At 44.8% G+C, this 20734-nt stretch overlaps 1 protein-coding gene across 1 annotated transcript in view; it reads right to left on the reverse strand.

Moving 5' to 3' along the window:
* The window catches only part of LOC100552814 (voltage-dependent T-type calcium channel subunit alpha-1H), a 233250-nt gene extending 213324 nt beyond the window's left edge, over window positions 1-19926 (reverse strand). The window contains 2 exon segments of the mRNA XM_062964569.1: window positions 10836-11149; window positions 19355-19926. Of these exon segments, the coding sequence (XP_062820639.1) occupies window positions 10836-11134 (299 nt within the window). The 5' untranslated portion in view covers window positions 11135-11149; window positions 19355-19926.
* Between the last annotated feature and the right edge of the window lie 808 nt (window positions 19927-20734).

A 20734-nucleotide genomic window follows, 5' to 3' on the forward strand; every position in this document is an offset into this window, starting at 1 on the left:
TCCATATATTATTTTCCAACCACAAGGCAACCTGCATCCTCTGTGTAAGCCTTCTTACATAAACATTGAACGCTCTCTCGCGCTTCTAAAGCTTTCATTACAGGCAAACCCGGTCAGGGAGGCATCGGAGATGGACACGAAGGACATGGATAGCCAGTGGGGACTTTGACCAAGATCCAAAGCATCAAGATTCAACAAAAAGCTTATGCCAAGATCCAGAAACCAGAAAGAAGAACGAGAATAAGAAGATTAAGAATAAGCAAGCTTTCTTGGTTCATCCAAATGGCCAGTTTGGAGATGGCCGGACTGTGGCGCAGCTGGCTAGTAACCAGCTGCAATAAATCACTACTGACCGAGAGGTCATGAGTTCGAAGCCCGGGTCGGGTTAAGCCCCCGACCATTAAATAGCCCGGCTTGCTGTTGACCTATGCAGCCCCGAAAGACAGTTGCATCTGTCAAGTAGGGAAATTTAGGGACGCTTTATGCGGGAGGCTAATTTAACTAATTTACAACATCATAAAACTGCCAGCAAAACACGAGGAAAGGAATGAGGAAGTACAGCCACTAGTGGACAGTGAAGCAACAGCTCCCCCTGTGGCCGGAATCGTGAAGCTGGAAAAAAATGTTAAATACCTCTGTGTCTGTCTATATATGTTGTTTGTCTGTTGGCATTGAATGTTTGCCATATATGTGTTCATTGTAATCCGCCCTGAGTCCCCTTCGGGGTGAGAAGGGCAGAATATAAATACTGTAAATAAATAAAAAATAAATGTTTGGGTCAGAGGAGGCCAAGCTTTGCCCATGTTCCACCCAAAATTATGGCCCAAACCCTTGCGTATAGAGCAGCGTTTCTCAATCCCTTTAGAGGGATTGCGAGGCGGTGTCAGAGGAGTCACCAAAGAACATCATAAAACGCATTCGCATTTGGACATATTATTTGTGCCAAGTTTGGTCCAAATCCATCATTGCTTGAACTTTCTGGATGTAGGCTGTGTCTCAGCTGGAACCTCAGATGGACTCTGATGGGGATTATGAGATTCAGGTTCAAAATCAGGTTCAAAATGTCCCTGTTGTAGAAGATGAGGAACAGAGAGTTCATTTTGGTTCATTTTCCCACAGCAAGGAATGCTGTTGCTGATACTGAAACTAGCCAGGTGCAAATTGACTCAGAAAAGGAGGACAGTTCTCAGTCTGATAACAAGCAGGTTGACACTAACAAGCAGTCTGACCAGGGCCGGTTGTTACTAGGCGGCCGCTGACGCGGCCGCCTCGGGCGCAGGGCCCGGGGGGCGCCGTCAGGCTTCCCCCCTCCCAGCGGGGACCATGAGCTCACTCGCCGGCGAACAGGAAGGCCTGTTCGGTGACGAGCGAGCTCATGGCCGGCTGGGATGGCCCTGGATGGCCGGCCTGTGCGCCCTGGCCCCGCCTCTCACGTTGTGTGAGAGGCGGGGTCGGGGTGAGCTGCGTGGGAGGCGGGGCCAGGGTTGGCCCCGCCTCCCGCGCAGCTCAGCCTTGCCCGTCTGGCCTTTTCCAGGCGGGCAGACTGCACCGAAGGTCCCTGCAGGCCGCGATCGCGGCCTGCAGGGACCTCCGGTGCAGTCTACCTGCCTGGAAAAGCCCAGGCCGCGCGGGGCGGGAGGCAAGGCCCCGTCTGGGCGGAGCCCTGCCTCCCGGCCTGTGCGCCCCGGCCCCGCCTCTCACGTTGCGTGAGAGGCGGGGTCGGGGTGAGCTGCGTGGGAGGCGGGGCCAGGGTTGGCCCTGCCTCCCATGCAGCTCAGCCTCGCCCGTCTGGCCTTTTCCAGGCGGGCAGACTGCACCGAAGGTCCCTGCAGGCCGCGATCGCGGCCTGCAGGGACCTCCGGTGCAGTCTACCTGCCTGGAAAAGCCCAGGCCGCGCGGGGCGGGAGGCAAGGCCCCGTCTGGGCGGAGCCCTGCCTCCCGGCCTGTGCGCCCCAGCCCCGCCTCTCACGTTGCGTGAGAGGCGGGGTCGGGGTGAGCTGCGTGGGAGGCGGGGCCAGGGTTGGCCCTGCCTCCCACGCAGCTCAGCCTCGCCCGTCTGGCCTTTTCCAGGCGGGCCGACTGCACCGAAGGTCCCTGCAGGCCGCGATCGCGGCCTGCAGGGACCTCCAGTGCAGTCGGCCTGCCTGGAAAAGCCCAGGCCGCGCGGGGCGGGAGGCAAGGCCCCGTCTGGGCGGAGCCCTGCCTCCCGGCCTGTGCGCCCCGGCCCCGCCTCTCACGTTGCGTGAGAGGCGGGGTCGGGGTGAGCTGCGTGGGAGGCGGGGCCAGGGTTGGCCCTGCCTCCCATGCAGCTCAGCCTCGCCCGTCTGGCCTTTTCCAGGCGGGCCGACTGCACCGAAGGTCCCTGCAGGCCGCGATCGCGGCCTGCAGGGACCTCCAGTGCAGTCGGCCTGCCTGGAAAAGCCCAGGCCGCGCGGGGCGGGAGGCAAGGCCCCGTCTGGGCGGAGCCCTGCCTCCCGGCCTGTGCGCCCCGGCCCCGCCTCTCACGCTGGGTGAGAGGCAGGGTCGGGGTGAGCTGCGCGGGAGGCGGGGCCAGCCCTGGCCCCGCCTCCCGCGCTGCTCGCCGTGACCCCGCCTCCCACGCTACGTGAGAGGCGGGGCCAGGGAGCAGGAGGCGGGGCCCGCCGGCGCCGCGGTAGGCGTGGCCATGTGCCTCCCGCGGCACATGGCCACGCCTCCCGCGGCGCCGGTGGGGGGGCGCAATTTCCCCCCTCGCTTTACATATAAATTTATCTCCGGCCGGCCCTGAGTCTGACCTTGATGAAACGGAATCTTTAGATCAGGCTGACCGTTTGGAATTCAAGGTTCGAAGGAGTGTGAGAATGTGTGTGTGTGAGGAGCATTTTTGGAGCACTTTGTTGTGCTGGAACCTCAGATGGATTCTGATGGGGATTCTGGGATTCTGGAACCTCAGATGGACTCTGATGGGGATTATGGGATTCAGGTTCAAAATGTCCCTGTTGTAGAAGATGAGGAACAGAGAGTTCATTTTGGTTCATTTTCCCACAGCAAGGAATGATGTTGCTGATACTGAAACTAGCCAGGTGCAAATTGACTCAGAAAAGGAGGACAGTTCTCAGTCTGATAGCAAGCAGGTTGACACTAACAAGCAGTCTGACCTTGATGAAACGGAATCTTTAGATCGAGCTGACCGTTTGGAACTCAGGGTTTGAAGGAGTGTGAGAATAGCAAACAAGAAGGAGGTCAGAGGCCAAAGAAATGCCTTCATGCTTTGCAAAGGGTATTGAAGCAAAGTGTTTGGGGACAAACCTTTGTCAAAGCAACTTTTGTTCAACCAAGAAGCAAGCTCTCGTTTGCCTGGATTATCTTGCAGCTTTTGTGTTCATGTTCTTGGGACTTTGTCATGCTCTAATGGGACCTTGTTTATTCCTCATGATTTCCTGTATTATTCTCTAAGGCTTTATTTTGTAAAGATCTTTTGGAACTTTATTTTTTGCTTTTAAAGAACTTTTTATCTTCTATCTATATATATAAAAGGATAATGGCGTCGCTCCACCGGGCAAAACAACAAAACTAAAGCCCCCCCCCCCCCAATCTAGAAAATTGACAACACAACCCCTCATCCATGTCTCTACATTCTTACGCTCAACAAAGGATTCCCCCCCCCCCACCAAACAGGGAAACACCCACTCTTTGAAGGTCCAAACCCATTTGGTGCTCATCACTCTCTCATCTCAAAACACAAAATAAAGAGCAACACTCTGAAAACAAAGGAATTACATCCAGGAAACAATCAGGGCCACCTAACACCTCCCAACAAAGGACTCCCCCCCCCCCCCCCTAAGACACAGAACCACCTAAAAAAAGCCACAGCAACGCGTGGCCGGGCACAGCTAGTTTTCTAATAAACTAAAAAGACTTCAACCTTTGTGCAGTTTGGTGTAACCAGCAAGGTGAAGCTAACCGAGGTGCGACAGTAGGTGAACTACAATTCCCAAACACAAGGTAAACTACAACTCCCAAATGTCACGGTCTATTTTCCCACAACTCCACCAGAGTTCACATTTGGACATATTGAGTATTTGTGCCAAGTTTGATCCAGATCCACCATTGCTTGAGTCCACAGTGCTCTCTGGATGTAGGTGAACTACAACTCCCAAACTCAAGGTCAATGCCTATCACACCCTTTTAGTATTTTCTGTTGGTCATGGGAGTTTGTGTGCCAAGTTTGGTTCGATTCCATCATTGGTGGAGTTAGAATGCTCTTTGATTGTTGGTGAACTATAAATCCCAACAACTACAACTCCCAAATGACAAAAATCAACCCCCCTCATCCCCACCTATCGGGTATTTGTGCCAAATTTGGTCCAGTGAATGGAAATACATCCTGGATAACTTACATCATGATTCATAACAGTAGTAAATTGATAGTTATGGTTGGGGGGTCACCACAACATGAGGAACTGTATCAAGGTTGAAAATCACTGGTATAGAGGAATTTGTTACCAGGTGAGAGTATAGCGGAATCAGTAGCGTCCAGTTAACACCATGTGCAAAAGACTCAGACCAGGCAGAGGAATTTGAAATGAACAAAGGAAACTTTACTCTTGCTTGTTGAGTTGAAATACAAAACAGTTCTGCAATCGTACAATGTCCATGTAGTTGCATAAGATCAATAACCAATCAATCAGCATCAATATATACAGCATGGCATATTCAAAACAGCTACTCAACCATAGCAAGAGAGCCTGACTTTCCTGTGCTCTCTCTTGAAGCCCAGATTCCCAACTGACAATCTCAGCCACCCGCCATCAAACAGATACATTGTTTTTAGGCGTGGCCTTGCCTCTGCAAAGCTGAGCTCTTTTGCAGAGTTCCCTTTCCAAACCAACTTTGCAAGGATTTCTTTGCACACACACACATATAGCAATTTGGCGCAATAGAATTCAATACCTCCTCGTACAACATCAAAGAAACTCATCCTGAGACGAAAACGTGGCCCAAAGGCCACATGTAGTCCTCATGTTCTCATTTGGTGGTCTGCAAAGCATCTCTAAACACTTCCAAAGGTCAGGTTTCATGCAAATTTCATGCCAAAAGATCCCCAAAGGTCCCCAAAACTGCCACCACAAATGGGATGGTTTCAATCCAGAACCTCTTAAAACCAAAAGTCCAAACTATTTCAAAAAGGCAACTGGAAACTATACAAGGTCACTTCTGGTCTACCAAGATTGTAGAATCCATCCTCTCCAGATCCTTTATTATGGTAAATTCCCCAAAAGTTCCTGGCTTTCAAGCCTGGCGATGGTCTTACAGTAAAGACTGAGAATGTTTCTTCACCCACAATCATTTCCTTTGGATTCTCCATCCATTTCCATGAATATGCCCCAAAGTACACTACGCATTCCCATTATCCAGATATTAAGGACTATAAATCCCTTGATTGGAGTTTAAGCCCATCTCCGTTGGAGAGGGGCAGGTTTAGCCACGCTTTCCTATAACCAAGGGTCTCTCAAAGCTTCCCTTTGATGGGATCCAAGCAGGGCCGGCCCTAGGTAATTTTCAAGTGTAAGCGAACAGAATTTTGGTACATCCTCCCCAAACTAATCACTGAAAAATAAAAGCGTTGGATGAGCAAAAATGTTAGATAATAAGGAGGGATTAAGGAAAAGCCTATTAAACATCAAATTAATAGTTCTTTCTTTCTTTCTCCCACCCTGGACATAATAATAATAATAATAATAATAATAATAATGATGATGATGATTTTATACCCCGCCCCATCTCCCCAAGAGGACTTGGGGCGGCTTACATGGGGCCAAGCCCAGGCAAAACAGACAATATAAGCAGTTCAATACATGGTAATGGGGCCGGGCTGTGGTGCAGGTTGGTGAGAAGCCAGCTGCAACAAATCACTCTGACCAAGAGGTCATGAGTTCGAGGCCAGCTCGGAGCCTGCGTTTGTCTCTGTCTCTGTTCTATGTTAAGGCACTGAATGTTTGCCTTATATGTGTAATGTGATTCGCCCTGAGTCCCCTTCGTGGTGAGAAGGGCGAAATATAAATAGTGCAAATAAATAAATAAATAAATAAATAAATAAATAATGTTATGTAGGAATTAGACAGGAAACAACCAGGGCTAGCTAACACCTCCCAACCAAGGATGCCTCCAGGGAGAAAGCAACCAGGCTTTGAAGCTGCAAGGCCATTACATGCTAATCAAGGTGGCCAATGGCAAAATCCACACCTCTCTCCAGCAGACAAGAGTTCTTCCTTTCTCCCACCCTGGACGTAATAAATAATAATAATAATAATAATAATAATAATAATAATAATAATAGAAGTCTTATACATTAGGGGCACTTTGAGGTGCCTCAACTGCGCCCCCCAGAGGATGGCGCCTTTGGCAACTGCCTACTTCGCCTAACGGTTGACCCGCCCCTGGATCCAAGGCATGCTTTTCATCCCATTCTCTTGGTTTTGGAGGCATCTGAAGCCAGGGACAGAAGGGAGCCTTCCAATGCCAAGGGACATTTTGTGTGGTGCATTTTTCTGGCACGGGTTGCCTTCTCCTCTGCAAAACGAATGAGGCTTGGAGAGCGTTTCTTGTGAGTAAGCTTGCAAAAAAAAAAGGAGCCCTGGAATACGTCCCAAACTCCGCTGTGCCGTATACTCATTTGGGTGGCTTCGAAAGAACAAACACACAAGGCCTAAATTTGCAAATTGACTGGGAAAGGAGCAAACCTTTCTCAACGGGGAGCCATTTCCAGATCAAAAACCTAGCCCTGTATATCATATATACCCCACCCATGATTCATCCAGAGCAAATTTAATAATAATAATAATAATAATTTTATTTTTATACCCCGCCCCATCTCCCCAAAGGGACTCGGGCCGGCTTACATGGGGCCAAGCCCAGGCCAAACAAGCAATGCAAAACACAACAATAAAACAAATCAATCAACAATAAAACAAATCATAAAACTAATAAGGTCACATAAAATAGACATACTTTGATAAAATCCTAGGTTGGCTCCAAAAAGGAACTGGGCCAAAGAGAGTGTCAATTTACTCAACATAACATTTCTCAGGGTTAACCTGGTATGATGTGAGTTGTAGTTCACCCACAACCTATGCTCCACTTGAATGCAGTCCTATTTGGGGTCCATATAGAGAGGTCTATAGGGGCACATAGCACCCAAGGCACTCGTGTTCTGCATTCTTTTATACCAATGTTTGTGGTACATCAGAAAAAACAACTTCTACAACTCTCTGCCTCTTGTTCCATAACATATTATTAATTATTATTATTGACATTTATATCCCACCCTTCTCACCCCGAAGGGGACTCAGGGCAGCCTACAAGTTATATGTACATACAATAAATTATATTAGCATATGTAACGAAGTGTGAATTTTTTAGTTTACAGATGTCATGTTTAATTGTGTTTTAAAAGGGTCAATATTTCAGTTACTCTGCACTCATGAGTTGGTTGCCATGGAGAAATGGGCGGAGCCAACTGCCGTTTTGGTGGAGAAGTGCAGGTCTGAAAAAGAAGCAGTTAGTCTGTGCCCTGATGAGGTACAGGGAAGACTGGCCCTCAGTTGAAGGGATCAGGGAGACTCCAATGCTTATTTTTGAGTCAATTTAAAATAAGTTTGGTAACTTATTTTAAGATCGTCTGTCTCCTGATGAGGAACAGATCATCTGTGATTGTAATTCATAGGGTGACTGCAGTTTAGAGCAGTAAAGAAAGAAGTGACATTTTAAAAAGTTTGAAACACCTCATTCTAGCATTGCAACTGTTAACCAAAGTGCCTCTAAAGAGAAAGTTACTGTAACCATTAAGCTTTGTGCCAGAATAAACGTGTTATTGTTCTTTTAAACATCGTAGCTTCTGTCATATATATTTTACCATCAAAACCAAGCAAGAAGAAAGAAGAAAAACAATAATTAAAAGGTCTCCTCTCTAAGTAGCTAGTGGCTATATCTCCCCATAGTGGTGGCAAGCGTGGACAATCCCCATTACATCTGGTGGCAGCGGTTATAATATAATAATATAAATTAAATAAACCTCTGACGTTTCTCTTCACCGCAGCATAGCACAATATAAGCATTATATATTGTACTATACCACCATATTGCAATATTATTAGTAATACTACATGCAACATATAATATACAATTATAATAGTGTATTATTATTATATTTTATTACATTATATTATCAGTATTATATGTATATTCAATATATTATATTATTAGTATGCTAATAATATTATTATGCTAATGCTATTAGGAGCACTAGACAAGCTTGTCACACCCAGAATTGTAGTAGAAGGTTGCTGGTTCTTGGGAATATGCTTATTTTAGCACCTATAGAAAGGACTGACTGCATAACATATGGACTACGATCCCCATCAACAAGGGATGGTGGAAATTGCAATCCAAACAATACAAAGAGCTACTCCTGGGATACACAATCCCGGGAAAGGAAACACACAGAGGGAACTATACATAGTTAGAAAAAAACCCAGTTATATTTGACATCATACAAGTTTGTGAGCTTGAAGAAGTGACACTCTTGGCCTCTGATTTTCTGAGTCTGGAATATGGCCTTGCTGGCTAAAGGATTATGGAATCTAGAGTTGAAAAAGTAACTTATACAACTTTTCTCCCCTAGAGATCTCCACCTAAAAAGCATTGCGTTTTACGAATGCGGAGATATAACCCACTAATGTTTATGTCTTTCTTAGACTAAATTGGAAGACAACCCAGGACTATGTACAAAGGAGAAAACACAATGGCTCACTGTTGCATTTTGTCACTCTTTCCAATGGCAACATTGCAAAAAGAAGCACACCTTGGACAGAAATCCGAAGAAACTGATAGTATTTTGCCACTACAAAATGGTTACGCTCAATCCAATGCCTAGATGAGTTTCACATTCACGGAGTCATGCTTTGCCTGGCCAAGAACACTGTCTTCTCTAGATTCCCTCAAAACAATATGATGCATCTGTTGCAACATGAAAACATTACTGTATGATGTTTTGAACACCCCTCCCTGGGCATGTTTGGATTGAATGAATAACAACCAGTCAAATAGAAAAACAAAACCATCCACAAAGTGAATGTGGTTTAGGAGAACATCAACCATGAACATCTTTGGCGACGTTATAAGCAAGACAATGGTTATGTCTCATCCAAAGGTGAATTCAAAGAAGAATCACAACTGAATCCATCCACAAAGTGAATTTGCTTGAGAAGAACCTCAACCACCAACATCTTTGGAAACTTTATAAGCAAGACAATCCTGATATCACATCCAAAGGTGGATTCAAAGAAGAACTACAACTGAGACCATCCACAAAGTGAACCCAGTTTAGGAAAATGTCAACCATGAACATCTTTGGAGACTTTATAAGCAAGACAATACTTATGTATCATCCAAAGAATACTTAGATATCATCCAAAGGTGGATTCAGAGAAGAACAACTCTAACCATCCACAAAGTGAATCCAGTTTAGAAAAATCTCAACCATGAACAGCTTTGGAGACTTTATAAGTAAGACAATACTTAGATATCATCCAAAGGTGGATTCAGACAACAACTGTAATAATCAACAAAGTGAATCCAGTTTAGGAGAACCTCAACCATGAACATCTTTGGAGATTTTATAAGCAAGACAATACTTAGATATCATCCAAAGGTAGATTCAAAGAAGAAGAACAACAGAACCCATCCACAAGCTTGAGGAGAACCTCAACCATGAACATCTTTGGAGACTTTATAAGCAAGACAATACTTAGATATCATCCAAAGGTGGATTCAGAGAAGAACAACTCTAACCGTCAACAAAGTGGATCCAGTTTAGGAGAACCTCAACCATGAACATCTTTGAAGATTTTATTAGCAAGACAATACTTAGATATCATCCAAAGGTGGATTCAGAGAAGAACAACTCTAACCATCAACAAAGTGGATCCAGTTTAGGAGAATCTCAACCATGAACAGCTTTGGAGATTTTATTAGCAAGACAATACTTAGATATCATCCAAAGGTGGATTCAGAGAAGAACAACTCTAACCATCAACAAAGTGAATCCAGTTTAGGAGAACCTCAACCATGAACATCTTTGGAGATTTTATAAGCAAGACAATACTTAGATATCATCCAAAGGTGGATTCAAGGAAAAAGAACAGACCCCCATCTACAAGCTTGAGGAGAACCTCAACCATGACCATCTTTGGAGACTTTATAAGCAAGACAATACTTAGATATCATCCAAAGGTAGATTCAAGGAAGAAGAACAGACCCCCATCCACAAGCTTGAGGAGAACCTCAACCATGAACATCTTTGGAGACTTTATAAGCATGACAATACTTAGATATCATCCAAAGGTAGATTCAGAGAAGAACAACTCTAAACATCAACAAAGTGAATCCAGTTTAGGAAAATCTCAACCATGAACAGCTTTGGAGACTTTATAAGCAAGACAATACTTAGATATCATCCAAAGGATACTTAGATATCATCCAAAGGTGGATTCAGAGAAGAACAACTCTAACCATCAACAAAGTGAATCCAGTTTGGGAGAATCTTAACCATGAACATCTTTGGAGATTTTATAAGCAAGACAATACTTAGATATCATCCAAAGGTAGATTCAAAGAAGAAGAAGAACAGAACCCATCCACAAGCTTGAGGAGAACCTCAACCATGAACATCTCTGGAGACTTTACAATAAGACAATCCTTAATCTCAGCCATTCTCCAAAGAGAAGCCTGAGTTGACCAAACTCAGAAGTATGGAAAGAAAGAACCCAAAACTTTTCCCAAGACACCAAGGATATGGGTTACAGACCAGTTTGAGGCACCAGCTCCGTGGCCGAGTTTTCTGGTCCAGGCAGAAGAAAACGGTGGACGCCAGCGCAGGGTAAGGGCTTTCTCCATCTTGGGTTGGATCCCGGGTGGGCGACTCCACTGATGAGACAAAGCTTTCCTGGAGGGATTTGCAAGCACTGAGGGTGTCCTCATCGTTCTCCACCCCAGATTGGGGCACCTGCCCAGGGGCGGAGCCGGAGGCTATGGGGACCCGGACCTCGTCGCTGGCCAGTGGCTGGAAGTGTTCTCTCCTCTCGCCATCAGTCATGATAGCAGCCAACACCTGGATGAATAAGAGGAAAGACATAGTGAGGAAGGGGAGACGTCATAATTATTAAAATCTGTGGAGAGAAACATTTCCAGAATAGTTGGATAGCTTGATAGTTCAGAAGCATTGTTTTGGGTGAAGGCAACACTGTGGAAGCACTTTCAGCAGTTCTCTAAATCTGAGAAATTAAAGGTCCAGGCCAAAGAAGTAATTTATTCAGAAGTTACTGAATACTAAATAAATAAGGCACATTCAGTGTGTCCTATTAAACAGTCTGAAAATCACTAGTGGTCTATAGGTGTCTATAAGTGTCCCTTGTTAATGTGGGATTTGTGTATTGGTTGTGTTTAAATGAAATTTGTGTCTTGCCTGTATTGCATACTGATTGCATCATCCAGAGTGTAACATAGTCTGGAAAGAGTTAATTACTGAGAAGCTGTGATGTCCTTGATGTGTGGCTGGAACTGGGGAGTGTCCAGACACAAGTGTGTTTGCATTGATGATTGCATCAGTTCTGATCTGTTCTGTTCTGAGTTGAGTCGAGTGCTGTCTGCTGAAAGTCAAGTCCTGTGTCCATTGTCTACAAGTCTGTTTGTCTTTATTACTGCTTTAAGTAAAACTTGTATATAGCAAAACAAGCAAAACAAGCAGTCAAAGAAGCAGAACATGCCCTGGCAGAATATGGAAAGCAAAGTGAAGAACCTGCTTTGATTGAAGTCAAAAATCAGAAACTCCTCAAAGCACATCAGACAAAAAACCACTACAAGAAAACCGCACTACAAACTAGAGCTGACAGCTGGCACAACAAAACATTGCATGGAAAGTTCCTTGACAAAATTGAAGGAAAAGCTGATAAGGAGAAGACCTGGCTCTGGCTCACGAATGGGACCCTGAAGAAGGAGACAGAAGGCCTGATCCTTGCAGCCCAAGAGCAAGCCATCAAGACAAAGGCAATTAAGGCCAAGATTGAAAAATCAGCTGATGACCCAAAATGCAGATCGTGCAAGGAAACCGACGAAACCATTGATCATATCCTCAGCTGCTGTAAGAAAATTGCACAGACAGACTACAAACAGAGGCACAACTATGTGGCCCAAATGATTCATTGGAACTTATGCCTCAAGTACCACCTCCCAGCAGTAAAGAACTGGTGGGATCACAAACGTGCAAAAGTCTTGGAAAATGAGCACGCAAAGATACTGTGGGACTTCCGAATCCAGACTGACAAAGTTCTGGAACACAACACACCAGACATCACAGTTGTGGAAAAGAAAAAGGTTTGGATCATTGATGTTGCCATCCCAGGTGACAGTCGCATTGATGAAAAACAACAGGAAAAAGGACCTCAAGATTGAACTTCAAAGACTCTGGCAGAAACCAGTGCAGGTGGTCCCGGTGGTGATGGGCACACTGGGTGCCGTGCCAAACGATCTCAGCCGGCATTTGGAAACAATAGACATTGACAAAATCACCATCTGCCAACTGCAAAAGGCCACCTGACTGGGATCTGCACACATCATCCAAAAATATATCACACAGTCCTAGACACTTGGGAAGTGTTTGACTTGTGATTTTGTGATACGAAATCCAGCATGTCTATCTTGTTTGCTGTGTCATACAATAAAATAATAATAATAATAATAATAATAATAATAATAATAATAATAATACATCACACAGTCCTAGACACTTGGGAATTGTTCGACTTGTGATTTTGTGATACGAAATCCAGCATATCTATCTTGTTTGCTGTGTCATACAATAAAATAATAATAATAATAATAATAATAATAATAATAATAATGCAATGAGGATGAGGATGATAACTGAAACCCTAAGAGCCAGGCATGGTTTGAATGTTGTACTAGAAGCCCAGGGTTCAAATTCTCACTCACCCACAAACCCACATAAGCAAACCCTTAATAATAATAATAATAATAATAATAATAATAATAATAATAATAATACTTTATTTTTCTATCCTGCCACTATCTCCCCGAAGGGACTCATGGGCCCAAGCCTAAAACAGAAGCAAAATATAACAAATTAAAACCAATATCCATAAGAAAACACCAGGATAATGTAAACAGATTATAGACTGTGATTTTAATGTTGGATGAAGATGCCAGAGACCAAAGTTTGGATCCCTGCTTGACCACAAAACCCTTGAGTGAATCACGCTCTCTCAGCCTTAAATCATCATCATCATCATCATCATCATTTAATTACTTATTAATCGCCCTCCATCCAAGATGCTCTAGGCGATTTACAAGATAAAATTGTAAAGGATAAAAATGAAATGAAATGAAAGCCATGGGAGGGAAAAAATCCTCTTCTGGCCAAATCCCATCAAGAAATCCCTAGGATAGGATGGCCAGACTGCAGGCAGGTTTGAATGGTGGAAAAATCCAAAAACCAGGGTTTAGATTCCTGGTTGCTTGCTCTTGGGCAAGTCACATTCTCTCAGCCTCAAAGGGAGGCCGTGGCAAACCTCTTCCGGACGCATCTGGTCAAGAAAACACTATTTGTTGCCATTGTTGAGGACCTTCAAGTCCTTTTCTACCTACGTCACCACAGATCAGAAGTGACTTGAAGGCCCACAACAAGAATGATACATGATAAAATGAGAAAAGGGTCTTGGAAGTATAATTTATCCTCTCAAGGAACTGAAAAGTCGAATATTCAATTATTTTCTGAAAAGTTATGACGTCCAAAACCCACAACAACTCCATCCACAAAGACCTGAGCAAGGACATTTGCAAATGCTCTCCATCCAAGGTTTGCTCCAAACTGAACTTGGCTAAAAATTCTGGAAGAATGCAGAGCCAAACTTCCATTTCCATAAGAATTCTTTCGTGCTTCCAAGATCAGTGACTTTCTTTTATCTGCAGGAAAGGAAGGGAGGGGATCTGATGGCAGCTTCGAGACTAACCGGCTTATTTTAGCCCCAGCCTTTTGTGGCCTGTAATCCACAGAAATGGATTATCGTCCATGAAAACAGAGCTAAAATAAACGGGTGCGTCGTCACACGATTCCGTCGCACCACGACAACTTCTTGAGTTTCGTCGTTTTCAAAAAGCAAAGTTCCAAGTCATGATTCAAGACTCAGTCCAATCTGGATCAAAGCCTCAATTTGGGAAGCTAAATTGCATGGTCCCAATCCAGGCCTCTCAATAAAGGAGAGAAAGTTGGAAAAGTTAATATTTGGGATCCAGGCATTATAGCTTTCAAGGGCAGGTTAAACTGGGATGAGATGAAGAAAAGTAAGAAAGAAAGAAGGAAGGAAGGAAGGAAGGAAGGAAGGAAGGAAGGAAGGAAGGAAAGAAGGAAGGAAGGAAGGAAGGAAGAAAAGGAAGGAAGGAAGTAAGGAAGAAAAGAAGGAAGAAAGGAAGAAAAGAAGGAAGAAAGGAAGAAAAGAAGGAAGAAAAGAAGGAAGGAAGAAAAGAAGGAAGAAAAGAAGGAAGGAAGGAAAGAAGAAAAGAAGGAAGGAAGGAAGGAAGAAAAGAAGGAAGGAAGGAAGAAAAGAAGGAAGGAAGGAAGAAAAGAAGGAAGAAAAGAAGGAAAGAAGGAAGAAAAGAAGGAAAGAAGGAAGGAAGGAAAGAAGGAAGAAAAGGAAGGAAGAAAAGGAAGGAAGAAAAGGAAGGAAGGAAGGAAGGAAGGAAGGAAGGAAGGAAGGAAGGAAGGAAGGAAGGAACGAAGGAAGGAAGGAAGGAAGGAAAAAAGAAACAAAAGGACTGTGACCTGCCCCAGTGGGTTTCCAAGACCAAGGAAGGATTCGAACCCATGTCTCACAGAGTCCAATCCAATGCTTTCAATTGTTATATACAGTAGAGTCTCATCCAACATAAACAGGCCAGCAGAACGTTGGATAAGCGAATATGTTGGATAATAAGGAGGGATTAAGGAAAAGCCTATTAAACATCAAATTAGGTTATGATTTTACAAATTAAGCACCAAAACCTCATGTTATACAACAAATTGGACAGAAAAAGTAGTTCAATACTCAGCAATGTTATGTTGTAATTACTGTATTTACGAATTTAGCACCAAAATATCACGATGTATTGAAAACATTGACTACAAAAATGCGTTGGATAATCCAGAACGTTGGATAAGTGAAACTCTACTGTACCTTGAAAACAACTTCAATATTGAGCAAACCTATTAAGGAGCGCTTTCTTGGCTGGATTTATTCCAAGGAAGTTAATCATAATGGCTATTTAATTAGGTTGTTGTGAGTTTTTTGGGGGGGCTGTATGGCCATGTTCCAGAAGCATTCCCTCCTGACATTTCGCCCACATCTATGGCAGGCATCCTCAGAGGTTGTGAAGTCTGTTGGAAACCAGGCAAGTGGGATTTATATATCAGTGGAAGGTCGAGGGAGGGAGAAAGAACTCTTTCTGTTGGAGGCAAAGGTGAATGTTGCAACTGGCCAGCTTGATTAGCATCGAATAGCCTTGCAGCTTCGAGGCCTGGCTGCTTCCTGCCTGGGGGAATCCTTTGTCGAGAGATGTTAACTGGTCCTGATTGTTTCTTGTCTGGAATTCCATTGCCTTATGAGTGTGTTAGGAGCCTCCGGTGGCTCAGTGTGTTAAAGCGCTGAGCTGCTGAACTTGCAGACCAAAAGGTCCCAGGTTCGGCTCCGGGGAGCAGAGTGAGCGCCCGCTGTTAGCCCCAGCTTCTGCCAACCTAGTAGTTCGAAAACATGCTAATGTGAGTAGATCAATAGGAACTGCTCCGGCGGGAAGGTAACGGCACTCCATGCAGTCATGCCATTCGAACTGCTAGGTTGGCAGAAGCTGGAGCTAACAGCAGGCGCTCATTCCGCTCCCGGGATCTGAACCTGGGACTTTTCGGTCTGCAAGTTCAGCAACTCAGTGCTTTAACACACTTTGCCACCGGGACTCCAATTAAAACCCTAAAACACCATTTAATTCAGTATGCACGCATTTTGTACACCCGCATACAATGCTAACAATCACTATAAAAAGAGCCCAGAAGACCATGGACTTCCCACAGATATATATAAACCTTCCTTGCTTAGTTTTTCCATACCTCACAACCTCTGAGGATGCCTGCCATAGATGTGGGTGAAACGTCAGGAGAGAATGCTTCTGGAACAGGGCCATGCAGCCCGAAAGACATACAATAACCCAATCAAAAGAAAAGCTTTAAGCATTTAAAAACCAAATGGGATTTAAACTGTATGTGGATCAGACTGAAAGATATTAACCTACCATTGTTATCTTTACAACATATTCCTCAATACAGTAGAGCCTCACTTATCCAACACTCGCTTATCCAATGTTCTGGATTATCCAATGCATTTTTGTAGTCAATGTTTTCAATATATCATGATATTTTGGTGCTAAATTCATAAATACAGTAATTACTACATAGCATTACTGTGTACTGAACTACTTTTTCTGTCAAATTTGTTGTATAACATGATGTTTTGGTGCTTAATTTGTAAAATCATAACCTAATTTGATATTTAATAGACTTTTCCTTTATCCCTCCTTATTATCCAACATATTCGCTTATCCAACTTTCTGCCGGCCCGTTTATGTTGGATAAGTGAGACTCTACTGTACTATGTAACTTTTAATGCATGTGTACATAACTACAGTAGAGTCTCACTTATCCAACATAAACGGGCCAGCAGAACGTTGGATAAGTGAATATGTTGGATAATAAGGGTTAAGGAAAAGCCTATTAAACATCCAATTAGGTTATGATTTTACAAATTAAGCACCAAAACATCATGTTATACAACAAATTTGACAGAAAAAAGTAGTTCAATATGCAGTAATGCTATGTAGTAATTACTGTATTTACAAATTTAGCACCAAAATATCACAATGTATTGAAAACATTGACTACAAAAATGCGTTGGATAATCCAGAATGTTGGATAAGTGAAGGTTGGATAAGTGAGACTCTACTGTATCAAATCTGAGCTTTCATACATTGACATACCTTCCATGAGATTACTAAATATATTAAATTTAGTACCAGTTAGACAAAATTCTAAACCCTAATTCTGCCTAATAAATATTAGGTAAGACTCACTCACACATTCCTTTCTGGCCTTGTGAACAATATTTGATCACTTTCTATCCTTATTGCAGTAAATCATTGTTCACTATTTCATTCAAAACTATTAGGACTGCCGCCCTGAGCCAGATCACCCTGAGTCTCACTTATCCAAGCCTCGCTTATCCAAGTTTCTGGATTATCCAAGCCATTTTTGTAGTCAGTGTTTCCAATACATCGTGATATTTGGGTGCTAAATTCGTAAATACAGTAATTACAACATAACATTACTTTATTGCTTTTTCTGTGAAATTTGTTGTAAAACATGATGTTTTGGTGCTTAATTTGTAAAAGCAGAGGCTGGATGGCCATCTGTCGGTGGTGCTTTGAATGTGATTTCCTGCTACTTGGCAGGGGGTTGGACTAGATGGCCCATGAGGTCTCTTCCAACTCTACTATTCTATGATTCTGTTATTCTAAATCATAACCTAATTTGATGTTTAATAGGCTTTTCCTTAATCCCTCCTTAGGTAAAAGGTAAAGGTTTCCCCTGACGTTAAGTCCAGTCATGCCTGACTCTGGGGGTTGGTGCTCATCTCCATTTCTAAGCCGAAGAGCCGGCGTTGTCCATAGACACCTCCAAGGTCATGTGGCCATAGGCATGACTGCATGGAACACCGTTACCTTCTCGCCGGAGCGGTACCTATTGATCTACTCACATTGGCATGTTTTCGAACTGCTAGGTTGGCAGAAGCTGGAGCTAACAGCGGGCGCTCATTCCGCTCCCCGGATTTGAACCTGGGACCTTTCGGTCTGCAAGTTCAGCAGCTCAGCGCTTTAACACACTATGCCACCAGGGGCTCCATTACCTTCCCGCCGGAGCGGTACCTATTGATCTACTCACAGTGCTTTAACACACTTCTCCACTGGAGGCTCCTTATTATTCAAGATATTTGCTGATCTAAGCTTCTGCCAGCCCGTTTAGCTTGGATAAGTGAGACTCTACTGTATCTACAATAGCAGCTGCTCTCCAGGGTTTTAGATGGAAATACTATCCATCCTATGCCCCGGTGGCAAAGTGCGTTAAAGCACTGAGCTGTTAGCTACAGCTCCTGCCAACCTAGCAGTTTGAAAACATGCCAATGTGAGTAGATCAATAGGTACCGCTCCGGCGGGAAGGTAACGGCGCTCCATGCTGTCATGCCTATGGCCACGTGACCTTGGAGGTGTCTACGGACAACGCCGGCTCTTTGGCATAGAAATGGAGATGAGCACCCACCCCCAGAGTCAGACATGACTGGACTTAACATCAGGGGAAAACCTTTACCTTTTACTATCCACCCTACTAGGAGCCCCAGAGGCGAATTGTGTTAAACTGCTGAGCTGCTGAACTTGCAGACCGAAAGGTCCCAGGTTCAAATCCCGGGAGTGGAGTGAGCGCCCGCTGTTAGCTCCAGCTCCTGCCAACCTAGCAGTTCGAAAACATGCCAATGTGAGTAGATCAATAGGTACCGCTCCGGCGGGAAGGTAACGGCGCTCCATGCAGTCATGACCTTGGAGGTGTCTATGGACAACGCCGGCTCTTTGGCTTAGAAATGGAGATGAGCACCAAGCCCCAGAGTCGGTCACAACTGGACTTAACGTCAGGAGAAACCATTACCTTTTACTATCCATCCTACTACCAAGATAGGAGCCTCCGATGGCATAGGGGATAAAAGCCTTGCGACTTGAAGGTTGGGTTGCTGACCTGAAGGCTGCCAGGTTCGAATCCCACCCGGAGAGAGCACGGATGAGCTCCCTCTATCAGCTCCAGCTCCATGCGGGGACAAGAGAGAAGCCTCCCACAAGGATCCTTGTTTTACTCTTCTGCTTTTAATATTTTATGCTATATGTTGATTACTATGGTGGTTTTATTGATATTGATGTTTTACTGTTGGAACAATTGTTTTATCATTTTATTGTTGTATGTTTCGGGCTCGGTCCCCATGTAAGCCGCTCCGAGTCCCCATTGGGGAGATGGGGCGGGGTATAAAAATAAAGTTATTATTATTCTTATTATTGTGGTAAAACATCAAAAACATCCGGGCAATGTCTCCTGGGCAACGTCCTTGCAGACGGCCAATTCTCTCAACTCCGGTTGCTCCTGACACGGAAAAAAAAAACGACCCAAGATCTTTTTCCTTACCTGAGTTTCACGAAGCTCGGGCTCCCCACGCGCATAGCCGTGCCTTGCTGTCCACAGGGGCTCAGGCAGCAAAAAAAATGGTGTCGGCAATAAAAGCAACCCTTTCAAACAAACGAGGAAAAGAATAGGGGAAAAAAATCCAAACCCGACTTTTAAGGACTCCAAGAGGAAGAAAGAGGTTTTCCTATTGCCCCTTTTCCTTCCAATCTTTTCTCAATGTCTCAATTCCCAATGGCGGTTGGTCGTTTCAGGCAGGTGGGGGTCCCGTCTTGGCTCCGCTTTTCCTTCTCCTTTCTGCTGCGATTCTTCCCAGCTCCACCCCACCAAACGGAGAGCTTCTTCCAAGCTTCCCGTCCAAAATAATCGCTTTTCGTTGTTCGTTTTTTTTGAGTGGGTGGGTTAAACAGCCCCTTCTCCACCCCCACAAAAAAAAAATCCTGAGCAGGTTAGGAAGGTATATATATATATATATATATAAAAAAGAGAGTAAAGCTCTAGCTCAATCCCAGCCAAGGCGACGGAAGCAGCCAGCACCGCCCGACCCTTGGAGAGCGCTTCGCTTTTGCGCACACTGTGGAAACTTCAGACTTGGAAGGGAGGAGGGAGGCAGGGAGGGGGGGGTAGGGGGGGGAAGGGGGTGGAGAGTGAGCCAAAGAAGGGGGGGATGTGGGGAGGATGGGAAAAAAGAGGCTGGAATCCCAACCGAGGCGAGAAACAGGCATGGAGAGGGAGATCCGGAGAGATTTTCTGTGCGTAAAAGTCCCCAGGGCGCACGGGAAAAGGAGAGGAAAATGACCCTCTTTTGGGACCCTCATTAAAGAAAAACTGAAAGGTTCAAGCAAGGACTGAGCTTGGGGAATGAGAGACAAGCTCCCCTCGTTCTCAATCCACCCGAACTCCCCATCTCCACCCTTTTCCCCCCCCTCCTTTTCCGCGCTTCCTTTGTTCTCTCCCTTTCTTTCTCTCCTATTGCATCCAAGGTCGGTCGCTCGGTTGCCTTTGGAGAGGCTCCGAAGAAGTTCAGCTGCTCTCCAAAGAGGAACGCGTTGGGTTTGGGGATTTTCTATGTGTGTCTCTATTTGGGGAAGGGGTTCACCTCTTCCCCAGGGATCTAGGTTCAATGGGAAAAGGAGGAAGAAAGAACACGGATCCTGGATGGAGAATAAGACAGCCTCGCCCTTTTTCTCCAGGCAAGAAGACAGAGGGAGATATGAAGAAGGAGGTACCTTTTAGTGCTCTCGTCCGCATCCTCGGGGCACGGGTCTCTCCAGAGTCTTCTCGGAACCGGCGGCGTCCTTTTGGACCCAGGAGGAGGCGCAAACAGGGTGAGGTTCCGGGTGCTGAAGGGAAACCAGGAGAAGGGGAGGACGGTGGTCCTCC

The sequence above is a fragment of the Anolis carolinensis genome, unplaced genomic scaffold (assembly GCF_035594765.1).
Source record: "Anolis carolinensis isolate JA03-04 unplaced genomic scaffold, rAnoCar3.1.pri scaffold_13, whole genome shotgun sequence".
NCBI classification, from domain to species: domain Eukaryota; kingdom Metazoa; phylum Chordata; class Lepidosauria; order Squamata; family Dactyloidae; genus Anolis; species Anolis carolinensis.